Below are 12,123 nucleotides of genomic sequence, written 5' to 3'. Positions count from 1 at the left end.
TATACTGACCACTACACTGACCTACCTGAGTCCTATACTGATCACTACACTGACCTACCCGATTCCTGCACTACTCCCCCCCCCCCCCCCCTACATGAATAGTGTAGATCGTTTAATTTTGCTCACCTCTCCATGGCCTCCATGATAATTCATCAGAGCAGGGCTTTCCCCACTATCAGGTACTGGTCCTGACACCCAGCCCCTCCTCAGTATTCCCTGCCAAGAGCTTCTCCAATAGCTGCCATACGCTCTGCACCTAGGGTGACCACATTTCCAAACTACCATTCAGGGATAATCAGCTTGTGCTGTAAAGAATCACAGTGATTGGACACAAGAGGCGGGGTTTATGATTTCTCCAATCACAAGCAGGGGGCGGGGATTGTGCTCCTCCAGACATTCCTGGCCAGGACAAGTACTGTCAGTGAGTAAAGCGGTGATGTGGCGGCCTTTTTTGGGGCCATCAGATCGGCCCGGGGGGTTGGCTGTGTCAGTTTCATTCCGGGACACTGTATTGTCCCGGAATAAAGGACCCAGGACAGATCTGCAAAATGCGGGACTGTCCCAGGCAACCCGGGACACGTGGTCACCCTATCTGCACCGCCCCTCCCCTCACACACGTGCCACCCACACCAGAGGGATCATGGGGGACAGGCTGGACTACAGGAGTCCCTGGGCGGGGGTCAACACAGCACACTTGGGGGGAACACAGTAACAATTTTGCTCCCCCCCAAATGTGGTGAGAGTACCAGATGCCCCCCCCCCCATGCCACTGCAATCTAGGGACAAACAGGCTCCGGGGACATTGTCCTCAATCTGGGGACTGTCCCTGGAAACTGGGGATGTCTGGTCACCCTAACCTAGCGGCCAATGCTATAATCGATTCCATTTAACGTAGTAGTAAACTCTGTACTACCACTTCTGTAGGTACTGTAAATATATTCCAAACTTGCAGTTTAAGAGACAGAGTGCATGCAGCGGATGACATCACCAATGCATGAGCTCTGAAAGTCCGGCTTACAGTGCCGTACCTTCAGAGCGCGTGACGAAAATACGGGGAGTGACACCATCACGCCCCCAGTCGCTCATTATAGCTGGAAAATGCGGACCTGGAAAGAAGACCGGGGGGAAGATGTCAGCCGATTTAGCGGTGACATCGCCTCACAAGAGGGCTTTTTTCCTCTTAGGAAAGTCTATCATAATGTCGTAGTACACATTTTTTTTCTTTTAAATCACCTGCGGTTTACAACTGCTTTAATTGCCTTTTACCAACTCTAATATAATAAACGTTATATAACATGTATATTTTATATCACATATACTTTTTTTATTTATTCCCCTTTATGTATTTGATATCCTGTTTTTATAGCCTTTAGGGGGGTACAGTCTTCCATATATTACAGAGAGTCATTTAATATTTGTATTACTAACTTTATTTAGGTCTCCATAGAATTGTGATCTAGTATATGGTAGTTATTTTTGCATCCTCTACTGACTGCCTCCAAACTTTTAACAGCTTGTTTCATTAGCGGCTCTGCCATCGTGTATTTCTGCTGCGCCAGCCTGTCATGCTCCTGCCTGAGGCTCCCTCTGCTTGGGTCTTCAGACACATGGAACTTCTGTGGGATCACACAGTCTTGCCTCACCTAATAATGGGTATTTTTTTTCAGAGTGGAGGGGGAAAGATACAGAGTCATCCCACCCCACCCAAAAGAAAAAAGAGTGGTCAGTGTTTAGGGGAGGTACAGCCTTCATCAAATATACAACTTTGGTCTCAATTTTACACAAGCTTGAGATGTCTTTGTATCGTTCGCCTTTATGGCTTTCCCAGTGTCCACAACAGTGAAACTTTGTTCCCTGAGACCTGGTTTACACCTATGCAGGGTACAGTTTGCATATTCCAGGTTAATTTTTGCATTTTCAATGCACGTTTTTGATCCTGAAGTCTATGGAACCAAAGACCAGAAAAAAAGTCCCTGGCCCTTTCCATAAAATGAACAGATGTGAACGTGACCCACAGGAAACCATGCTAATGGACTGCATTGAGTTTCTGCAAAACTGAAACCGCCCAAAAAAAATAAAAAATAAATGCATAGGTGTGAACCAGGCCTAAATTCCTCTTCCATTGCTGGCTTTACATTGAGAGATTTTTCAGCAACTGGTAGCAAGACCGGTTGTTCCCATGGATATTATACTTTGGTGGTCTGCACCCATCAAGTCACTTCATTTTAAGCAACTTATTTTTTTATTAACGTGGTTTAATGTAAACTATTCAGTGTGCTCAATTTCCATTTTTAGCTTTCTTCTTATATACTGTATACACAGCACTTGCAAGGAAGCATCTCTAGATCCAGTTGGCACATGTGTAATTCAATGAGTAAACCATTAAAATCTATCAAGTTTCTTAAGTGGTCTTGTACTACCCATGTCTATTCTTTCCAGTATAAATAAATGTGGTAGAACTAAATAATTTACAGGGGCTGATTCATAAAAACAAAATAAAAGAAAATCAAATTAAAAACTACATTGTTTGTGTCCCCCCCCCCCCCCCCCCCCAAATTTTCCAAGACTTATAAAACACAAATCTATGGATGGTTGTAATGTCAGCAGCCATACCAAAATTAAAAAGAGAAAGAGAAAAATCACTTTATTTAATGTAGAAATTTCCAGTGGTTGAGTGACTTGTATGTTATAGTAAAGCTGGAGTTGACCTATATTACACCTGAAACCGCCCTGAAAGGAGTCCAAGGCGATCAATGTTTCGATGTAAAACACTATGTACAATACCCATATACTTGGCTGGGTCACCTTCTCGAGTGAAGTCTCTGTTAAATACTGCTCGCTCTGCCTGAAATACAAATCGCTGTGGAAAAGGCCCATTTTCTCGTACAAAGTCCCAAACACTGAGCAGTAGCAAGCGGACCTCATATGGTGCTAGGAGGGAGAACATCTCATGCATGTTTGTGAGAGCTGGAGGAAGGATCTGTCCCTCTCCCATACAGGATACTAACTCACAAGAAGCCATTAGATGCCATGGATAGTCGACAGAAGATGACTCACGTGATGCTTCCCAATGTGCCAAAAGTGTAGCAAGAAGACCCCTAAGCAAAACTGAACAATAACAAAGAGCAGGACGACCCTGTGCCACGACATGGAGAAGCTGAAAAAGTAAAGGATTTTTACAGAAGCATCCATATATAAGCAAGTCTCTTTGTACTGTGGTTCGTGCATGTTCCTCCGGTGGCCAAGCCAACTCACCGTTTGTCACATCAGGGCAAGCACACTCAGTGATTGTCACTGCCAAAGTCTTGGCTGCCTCAGGGTCTAAAGTAGTCAGCTGCCCATCTTCTTCTCCTTTATTGGCACAGCAGCAGCATAATAGGGAGATCAGACTCTGTGTATTTTCGGCACACTCCTCTTGTCCACTTTGTCGACTTTTTTCCTCTGGCTTTAACCCTGCTCCGATTACTCCTGCATGAAACACAGACCACACACTTCCTGAAAAATCTACTGTTGAGCCGAGGTGACTGTTACTCTCTAAAAGAGAACCAGTTGCTCCGTCTGATTTCTGAGACACTGGGACAGTGCTTTGTCCTCCAAAAAGTCCTGCATTGCCCTGATGCAGTGCTCCTTCAACAAGTTGATGTAGCACTGCTTTTCTGCCAGCTTGAGACACTTTACTGAGGCACAAAAGAAGCCGAGAGGCACTGCTTACTCCAGAGCTGCTGCGTATGTGCATGGAATGGAAAAAAAGGTATGATGATGAGCGAATAAGAAGGTGGAGCTGAGCAGGGGGAAGAGATGAAGGGAAAGGACAACAACACAGTAGTAGACAAGCAGCCTCACACACTCCAGGGTTGCTATGTAGAAGCAACTGGCCAAAATCAGACAAATGCTCAGAAAGTGCTGCTCCTATCTCTCTACCCATTCCCCCTTCTTCATTTTGGACAACAAGAGCCAAGTTCTGCAACAACTGAAGAGCTCTCTTATCTGTCAGGGCACCTGCATGTACCTGAGACACACTTCGTGCTACTACTGCTAGAGCTAAACCTTGCACAGAGGATGAAAGTACTGCATGAAGCTGAACTGCTAGGCCCAGCTCCTCTGGACTCTGAGCTAGGGTAAGCAATAGGCAAAGGGCTTCCGGGGCACATGGTGGATTACTATAGATGCAGAGCAATCCCAGAAGCTGATGAATCCACAAGTGACGCTTCCTCTCTAAACGAAGCATTTCAGCACACAATTCTGAAAGATGGCCCCTCATAGCATCTAAAAATGGAACTGCTCTTGGCTGGGCTTCACTTGCTCCCCTTCCCGATGTTCTTCCATAAACTTGCTTTTGTAAACTGAGAAGCAGCAATCTTACAATGCGATCACAAGCCTCCCTGACAGAATCATGCACGGCTAACCCAGGCGTAGTTATAACAGAAGCAGGCATTGCTGTGTCCAGAAGAAAACGCAGAAGGCGTGGAGCACCAGCAGATGTCTGGCATGCCAGGTGTACACTCAGATTAAGCATGTTGTCCAGTTCTTCACGAGGAAGGGTTGAGCAGTGCTGTTGTAGCTGGGCTAATGTGGAGGGCTTTAAAGAATCTACCAAATCTTGACATACAGTTCCCAACAAAGATGATGAAAGAGCTGCCAGCTGCAACAAGTATGGAAGAGTTGCTCTCTGTTGCTTGCTTCCGGGCCTCAGACTTTCATGAAACATTCTCAGGATCTCCTGGCGAATACTGTTTCCATGGCGTGAGCTTAAATGGCCTAAAATACCCACCACAGAGCCCAACTTTGGCACACGTTTTTCGGGGGTCTCCGCAGGAGAGCTGTGTGCACAAAAATCCTTAAGTCCACATGATAGCACTCGGCTGATTATGGTACTTGGAAAGGAGTTCCCAATGTGTGCTACCACCCAATCAAAATGTGGAGAGTGTTGAACTGAAGTATCTAGCAAAGCGTCCACACAGGCATCTGGGCAGCTATCTATCATAGTGGAAAGACATAGAGTGTAAATGTCCATAAGAACTCGTGTGGCTCTACATGACATCCACAGTTGTAACAATTCATTGAGACTTGCAGAGTGTGGCATTCCTTGTCTGTTTGCATGTTTACTGCTCAACTGTCCCATAAGTTCAATAGACCATGCAGAGATGAGAGGTGCCCAAGCTCTTGGATTAAGCTTAATAAACTCTTCTAGCACCCTTTGCACCTCCTGTGTCACTTCATCCAAACCTGGAGTGGATAGTGGAGGAGGCGCTCGACGCTGAGAGGATGAGGATTGTGGAAGGCATTCTTGAGAGTCTCTTTCACTTAGGAACCAAGAAACGCTGTCATGAAAAACGGAACGCAGGTGTTCCAGTACAGCATGGCGGGCAGAAGGCAAGCAACGCATTAGTAACAGGGCACAGCGGGCATGGTCACGAGGGCTCAACTTCTGGCCATGCTGAGGATCAGAACCACTTAGGAATGACTTGATCTGAAGGGAGAGATCCTGCGGGCTGTGAAGGAGAAATTAGTTGCCAAAATGTTATTACAAGACTTACATGGTCAGAAAATTGTTTTTACATCCAATTTATTATCACATATATATCAACATGCATCAAATGTTGGCAATTAAAAACTTCAGTTTCAGAAGCCCATGGTGGCTTTTAAAGGATATACAAGGAAATTCTTGGTACATTGCTGACCTTTGCTTGTGAAAATGATAGTTTTGTGGCTGTAATGCTGATGCTTTTAACAGCATCACTTTTCTCGAGAGGGGACATGCAGCTTCTTGCCATAGATTATAGTGGAAGCCTGTGCCATAGCAGGTTTTGAAGTGCCAGTCTTTCCATTTTACTGTATGGCAGAATAGAAGCAGCTTCCAAGAAAGAAATTTTTATGACACAATGCATTGACTGATTTAAAGCAGTTCCAAAGGCAAACGGCTTTTTAGCTTCATGAATTCTCTGCATTAAATGAAGACTTTCAATAGGAGCTCCTCCAGCCACCCCCACCCCCTTAAATACTTACCCAAGTCTTCTCTCAATCACACGCTGTCCTGTCTCCATCAGATCTTCTTGTATTGACGGGAGGCTCTGACAACAGCTGGAGATATTGGCTCCTGCTGCAGCCAATCAAATCCTGTGGTGAGGAAGCAGGGGGCTGGGCAGAGCTGTGCTATGTATTTATGGATGCAGACAGACATGCTTGGGTTCGAGCCAGCATTAGTGCCCCCATAGCAAGTAGCTTGCAATGGGGGCATTAGAAAAAGAGACGCGGAGAGTGCTGTTGGGGGGGGGGATCCTAGTAGAAGAGGCAAGGGGCCACTCTATGCAAAACCATTGCATCTAGCACGTTAATTATAACATCTATTTTAGAAAAAAAAAAAAAAAAAGTTTACTAACGTTAGCCTTAAAGCTAAACTTTACCCATAACGACTTGATAAAAAAGAATGTTCTTTAGCAAGGAATATACATCCCACAATAATAATTATACTACCAAAATGAGTGTGTGCTGTAAACTTCCTCCAGCATTGCTCCTGTTTCTTCTTACCGTTTGGCTGAAGCCCAGAGCCCGTCATCAGCAAGTATTTATAAAGAGGAACTAAACCCATCGATTTAATAGTTTCAAAACAGTTACATTCCTGGAATGTCAGGATTGCCAACTAACATTTGCTTGTGTCCTCAACCAAACCATCAAATGACTGGTGTCATAACTGATCACGTGCCACACCATGGCAGTTGCAGATCACACAGAAGCAGCTTTCTTGGCTGTAAAGGATAGGAGGGTATCTACAAACTAGGCAGTGCCTAAAATGGAGAGCAACTGGGCATGTACAGAGCAGGGTAAAACAGCGTGTTACTGGATTTTAAACAGTATAGACACTTATTTTTTTATGTTTTACATTAAAAAAAATACCTGCAAACGGGGCCAGCTTGAGGTGTTCTAGTAGGACTCAATTTCCTGACTAAAGTTACCCTTTAAAGCAGAGCTCCACCCAAAAAGGAATCTCCGCTTGTTTGGCAAATCCACCCCCTCCACCACATTTGGCACTTTTTGAGGGGAGGGTGCAACTTATATCGACAGGTACCAACTCCCAGCTCATATCACCATAGCAATCTGTGCCAGAAGTTCGAAACCCCCCCCCCCCCCCCAATCTTCTGGGACACATCACAGGTTCCAAAGGACCATCTGCAACTCACACATGCACAGTAGGAATCTGGCTGTGAAGCCGCAAGGCTTCACTTATTGTGTCCCTTCCCTTACTTGCTATGCTGGACAGGCAAGTGCGCTTATATTAAAAGTCAGCAGCTATCTGTACCTGCTGACGTTTAATTTTTTGCTGGGAGCCAGGAGCTGGAATCCATCCATCTTAATCTAAAAATAGTTAAGATCTTTTAAAAATCGACAAGATCTTTTGCGTCATACCACAGGGTCTCCATAATTGTTTTTTTGGAAAGTGTTGTAAAAAATTATTTAACCAGCTTATATCTACAAATGAAAAAAACATATACATAAATAGGAAACATAAAAGTTAATGGCTCCCAGTTGGCTCAAAGTACAAACTCTAAAAATTAGAAATGGTTGACAAGTAGAAGTAGATTTGTATAGAGAAAAAAAAAAAATTATAGCAGCGCCACTTTACCTGAGCTGGGGAGGGACCCCTTGTGGCTGGGAAGAAATCATCATGAGTTTTTCCAAAAGTATCTTCCCACACACAGAAACATCACCTGAGAAAATGAATCAGAAATTACAGCTTTCAACAACTGCAGTACGTACTACAAATTCTATGCATTTAGGTCATACTGTCCACACAACACGTTCTTTTCTGCACATTTTTTGCCCATTTTCTTGATCACCAAACTGTCCCAAATGCAGTCAATAATCATGATGTATTTTCATCAATCAGTCATTATCCTCGATAAGCCGACATGCTGGTATCAGAAGTATCATTTCTGAGCAAATGTAAAAGGTGCGGCCATCATTGAAAACTTAAATCATTGCCCGAATCACACCTATACATGTTAGTGCTATTTGCACTGCAGAACGTGTTCCAAAGGAAACCATGTTAAATGGACTGTAGTGCAAATCTGCAAAAAGCACTTAAAATGCATAGGTGTGAATCAGAACTTAAAGAATAAGTTCACCTCATGTAACAAGTTACGCCCTTATTCAGGGTGTAACATGCAACTCCCTGAATATGGGTGTAACATGTTACATATGCATTGGTCCTTGGTCCCCCTTGATCCCATTTTGACAGCTAGAGGGGGATCTTCTCTCCCCACTAGCTGCCACAAGCTAAATTAATAATAATTAAAAAAAAAGGAGACGTGACCGTGCAGGGCTCTGCCTACATCATCCATTCACAGTATTCTGGGAATGAGAAACTACAAAAGAAGAGGGAAGGGGGGTTCCTTTACACTATTATTGCTTATAACAGTGATGATCACTGTTATAAGCATTCGTTTTACCCAGGGCTGTGGAGTCGGAGTCGGGGGAAATTTTGGGCACCTGGAGTCGGAGTCGGCAAACAATGCACCGACTCCTACTAAATTTTAGATTGGAATAAAAAAAAAAAGCAAGTTTAAATGTCCCAATTCACAAAAAGTTATAATTAATGACTTCTCTACTGTAAGAATAAAGACCAATGCATGCAGTGCCTCACGTAACCGCAAAACGAACACGTTAAGTGACCGTGAAGAAGCATGCTTTTCATGTGCTTCACTATATGGCACGCAACGCACAATTAGGAGCGGCAATACTTATACTTTCCATAGTGTTGTGTTCTGCTTTTACAGGGAACGCATGTTAGAGAACCAGTAAGTGTCCAAATAAAAAAATTCCAACAGGAGTTTTATAAAGCACTAAAAGAAGTTGAAAAGTATGATCGCTCATCAAAACTTACTGATGAAGAAGCCATCCTTGTTTATCCAGAGATCGTTAGTGATGTGGCCAGAATAGTTACTGCAATGCCACCCACCCAAGTCTGTGTCGAAAGATTATTTTCAGCCCTAAAAATAATAAAGTCTGACTTAAGAGCCTCTATGAAAGAGGATCTGGCAGAGGCAATTCTCTTCCTTAGAACTCTACATTGAATTGATTTGCATTTGCTAAGCCTAGAACTACATTTCAAGATTAATATAAACCATTTCTAGGTTTTGCAGATTTTGTTTTTGGTTCATTATAGATCAGCTTTGTTTTTGTTCTAAAACAACCAAATAATGTGGTTTGTATTTTTGAACTGGTAAAGATCCTGTTCCTGATGTTTATGCCTGCTGCTACTATCCAGTCACTTGATTGTTTTCATTGTGTTTGTCTTTTGCTTAAACTGTGCAATACAGTAGACTGTTGGCTTCCTAGCCAGTAGTCCTGTGGTAGGTTGCGTTTCTTTCCCTCAAGGAATGTATAAAATACATTTGTATATTAATACAGAGGAGTCGGAGAGTCGGAAGTACATAAAACTGAGGAGTCGGAACATTTATCTACCGACTCCACAGCCCTGGTTTTACCTGTCATTAATGCCTTTCATTCTTCAGTACCATTGTGATCTGTGAATGGCAACAGCTAATCACACAGTACAAAGGTGCTGGGATTGTCCCAGGTACCACGTGATAGCTGTGGGCCAATCACAGCATCACAATACTAAGTAAAACAGTCATGATTGGAAGCCATTTATGACTGTTTTGTTGACATTCTAATCACGACATCCCTGGCTGCTCACGGCAGCCGGTTACCAATCAATGCGATCCACCAGACACAGCAATCATGGGTTTGCGCATGTTTTCAGAGATGTACGTCACTGTGCCTGCAGCCGACGTCCGCCTGCAGTAGAATTACGGTGATCGGGTCAGAAGGTGGTTAAATGGACATCGAATGTGCAGTTAGGCTTCAACCACAACTAATATGACATCCGCAGGAGGGATCTCCCATCCTGGGCGGGCATCATATGACGTCCTGGGCTTCCCGGCTGTCTAGGGGGCGCGCGCGCTGGCAGCATAGCTTGGGACGCGATGCACGTGCCTGGCGGCCTCGATGTCCGCCGGGCACCCGCGATCACAGTAGGACCGTGGATCTGTGCGTGTAAAGAGGTGAGGAGACTGATGTGTGTTCCCATCACAGAGGAACACAGATCGGTCTCCTCCCCTTGTGAGTCCCCTCCCCCTACAGTTAGAAGCACTCCTTAGGGAACATATTAACCCCTTGATCACCCCCCTAGTGTTAACCCCTTCCCTGCCAGTCACATTATACGGTAATCAATGCATTTTTATAGCACTGATCGCTGTATAAATGCGAATGGTCCCAAAAATGTGTCAAGTGTCCGCCGCAGTCACACAAAAAGAAAAACGCAGATCGCCGCCATTACTAGTAAAAAATGTCATAATTCTGTATCCCTATTTTGTAGACGCTAAAACTTTTGCGCAAACCAATCACTATACGCTTATTGCGATTTTTTTTTACCAAAAATATGTAGAAGAATACATAGCTGCCTAAGCTGAGGAAAAAAATATGTTTTTTAATATTTATTATTTAATATTTATTATAGAAAAAAGTAAAAAAAAAATGTTTTTTAAATTGACGCTGTTCTTTTGTTTATATAACAAAAACTAAAAACTGCAGAGGTGATCAAATACCACCAAAAAAAAGCTCTATTTGTGGGGGGAAAAACAGATTTCATTTGGGTACAGTGTTGCACGACCGCGCAATTGTCATTCAAAGTGCGACAGCGCTGAAAACTATAAATTGGTCTGGGAAGGAAGGGGGTGAGATGCCTGGTATTGAAGTGGTTAAAGTGTATATGGAGCCAAAATGGAAAAAGTAGGGAAGCGATAAAACCCGTTTGTCCCACTGAGATTTCCTCACTTTGTGTGTTGGGCGGCACAACAGGAAATGAGAGAAAATCTCCCCGATGTGAGGAATGGTCACAGGAAATGAGAGAAAATCTCCCTGATGTGAGGAATGGTCACAGGAAATGAGAGAAAATCTCCCTGGTGTGAGGGATGGTCACAGGAAATGAGAGAAAATCTCCCTGATGTGAGGGATGGTCACAGGAAATGAGAGAAAATCTCCCTGATGTGAGGGATGGTCACAGGAAATGAGAGAAAGTCTCCCTGGTGTGAGGAATGGTCACAGGAAATGAGAGAAAATCTCCCTGATGTGAGGGATGGTCACAGGAACATTTGCCCTCACTTCCTGTGGTCAGCAGGACATACAGTATAGAGAACAGGAAAGGATATGGTGATTACTATAGATCTGCAGGGGGAGATTCGAGGAAGAGGTAGCTGGAGTTCCACTTTAAGAAGAAGAGCCATCATATTTCTTCACTGACCTACTGAGGGGCAACTCCACACCCAGGACCCCTCCTGAGAACATCTGTCTGAAGTCCTTATAGGGGGCTGAGAGTCCCTACAAGACTTGTACTCCGCATGCTGGGGGCTCACAGTACAGAACCCCCTCATGTCAGTGTACAGGAGACGTCTGCAGGTATCTGTATACAATGACTAACCCACCGAAACAATGGCGGCTCCCCCTCCTCCTACACACACTATCAGCACGGACAGCTCTTCTCATTCCCGCCATACAAAGGAGCCCAGCTCTCCTCATACACTGCCTGCTCTCACCTCCACATCCCCGCCATCTTGGATCCGCTCTCCACCTTCTCCCCGCCCCCCCCCAGCGAACGCTGACAGAAGCCACGCCCAATCTGCGGCCGTGAACGCTTCTTCAGTGGCGCTTCCCATTGAACCGTCACCCAGTCTGATTGGCCAGTTCTAATCTAACACAACAAGCTACGCCCCGAATGTAGAGCTAGACATGACGTCGCCGTTCGCTGAAGCTGATTGGGGGAGCAGTGCAGACAAAGGGCGGGGCTGACATTGTGGGACATGATAGGCTGGAGTCTGATTGTGCTGTACAGTAACTCTTTTATAACCAGGGTTCCTTCAGGGTGCTTCAGGGGTGTTTAGCAGAATGCCTAACAATTGGCCAAATATTGTATACCCGCTTGCCGACTGCCTCACGCACTTATACGTCAGCAGAATGGCACGGGCAGGCAAAGCATCGTATATATACGTTGCTTCGAATCTGCCGCCTTAAATCATTTAGCAAGTGTGGGAAAATTCAGGATTTAACTTCTTTTTTGATATTGCA

General features: G+C 44.4%; 1 protein-coding gene across 3 annotated transcripts; it reads right to left on the bottom strand.

Annotated features, from left to right (window-relative positions):
• Window positions 1–2,618: 2,618 nt before the first annotated feature.
• Window positions 2,619–11,694, bottom strand: INTS5 (integrator complex subunit 5). 3 transcript variants are annotated; one of them, XM_040328939.1, is made up of 3 exons: window positions 11,595–11,694; window positions 7,622–7,706; window positions 2,619–5,492 (listed from the first exon to the last, which is right to left on the bottom strand). In XM_040328939.1, exons 2-3 carry the CDS (start codon window positions 7,663–7,665, stop codon window positions 2,714–2,716), a joined length of 2,823 nt encoding a protein of 940 aa, XP_040184873.1. In that variant the 5' UTR covers window positions 7,666–7,706; window positions 11,595–11,694; the 3' UTR covers window positions 2,619–2,713. The 3 variants fall into 3 exon arrangements, with proteins under 3 accessions (XP_040184873.1, XP_040184872.1, XP_040184874.1); XM_040328938.1 differs by lacking the exon at window positions 11,595–11,694 and adding an exon at window positions 11,484–11,566; XM_040328940.1 differs by lacking the exon at window positions 11,595–11,694 and adding an exon at window positions 8,882–8,900.
• Between the last annotated feature and the right edge of the window lie 429 nt (window positions 11,695–12,123).

The sequence above is a fragment of the Rana temporaria genome, chromosome 11 (assembly GCF_905171775.1).
Source record: "Rana temporaria chromosome 11, aRanTem1.1, whole genome shotgun sequence".
NCBI classification, from domain to species: Eukaryota; Metazoa; Chordata; class Amphibia; order Anura; family Ranidae; genus Rana; species Rana temporaria.
Note: the sequence above shows the minus strand (reverse complement) of the source record. Positions and strands in the feature narration are given on the sequence as shown.

Coding starts and splice junctions, on each gene's coding strand:
- INTS5 (XM_040328938.1), bottom strand. CDS start 11,553: ATGGCGGGAATGAGAAGAGCTGTCCGTGCTGATAGTGTGTGTAGGAGG. Junction 7,707..11,483: donor GGGGAGCCGCCATTGTTTCG/GTGGGTTAGTCA, acceptor TCATTTTCTCAG/GTGATGTTTCTGTGTGTGGG. Junction 5,493..7,621: donor GGGGTCCCTCCCCAGCTCAG/GTAAAGTGGCGC, acceptor TCTCCTTCACAG/CCCGCAGGATCTCTCCCTTC.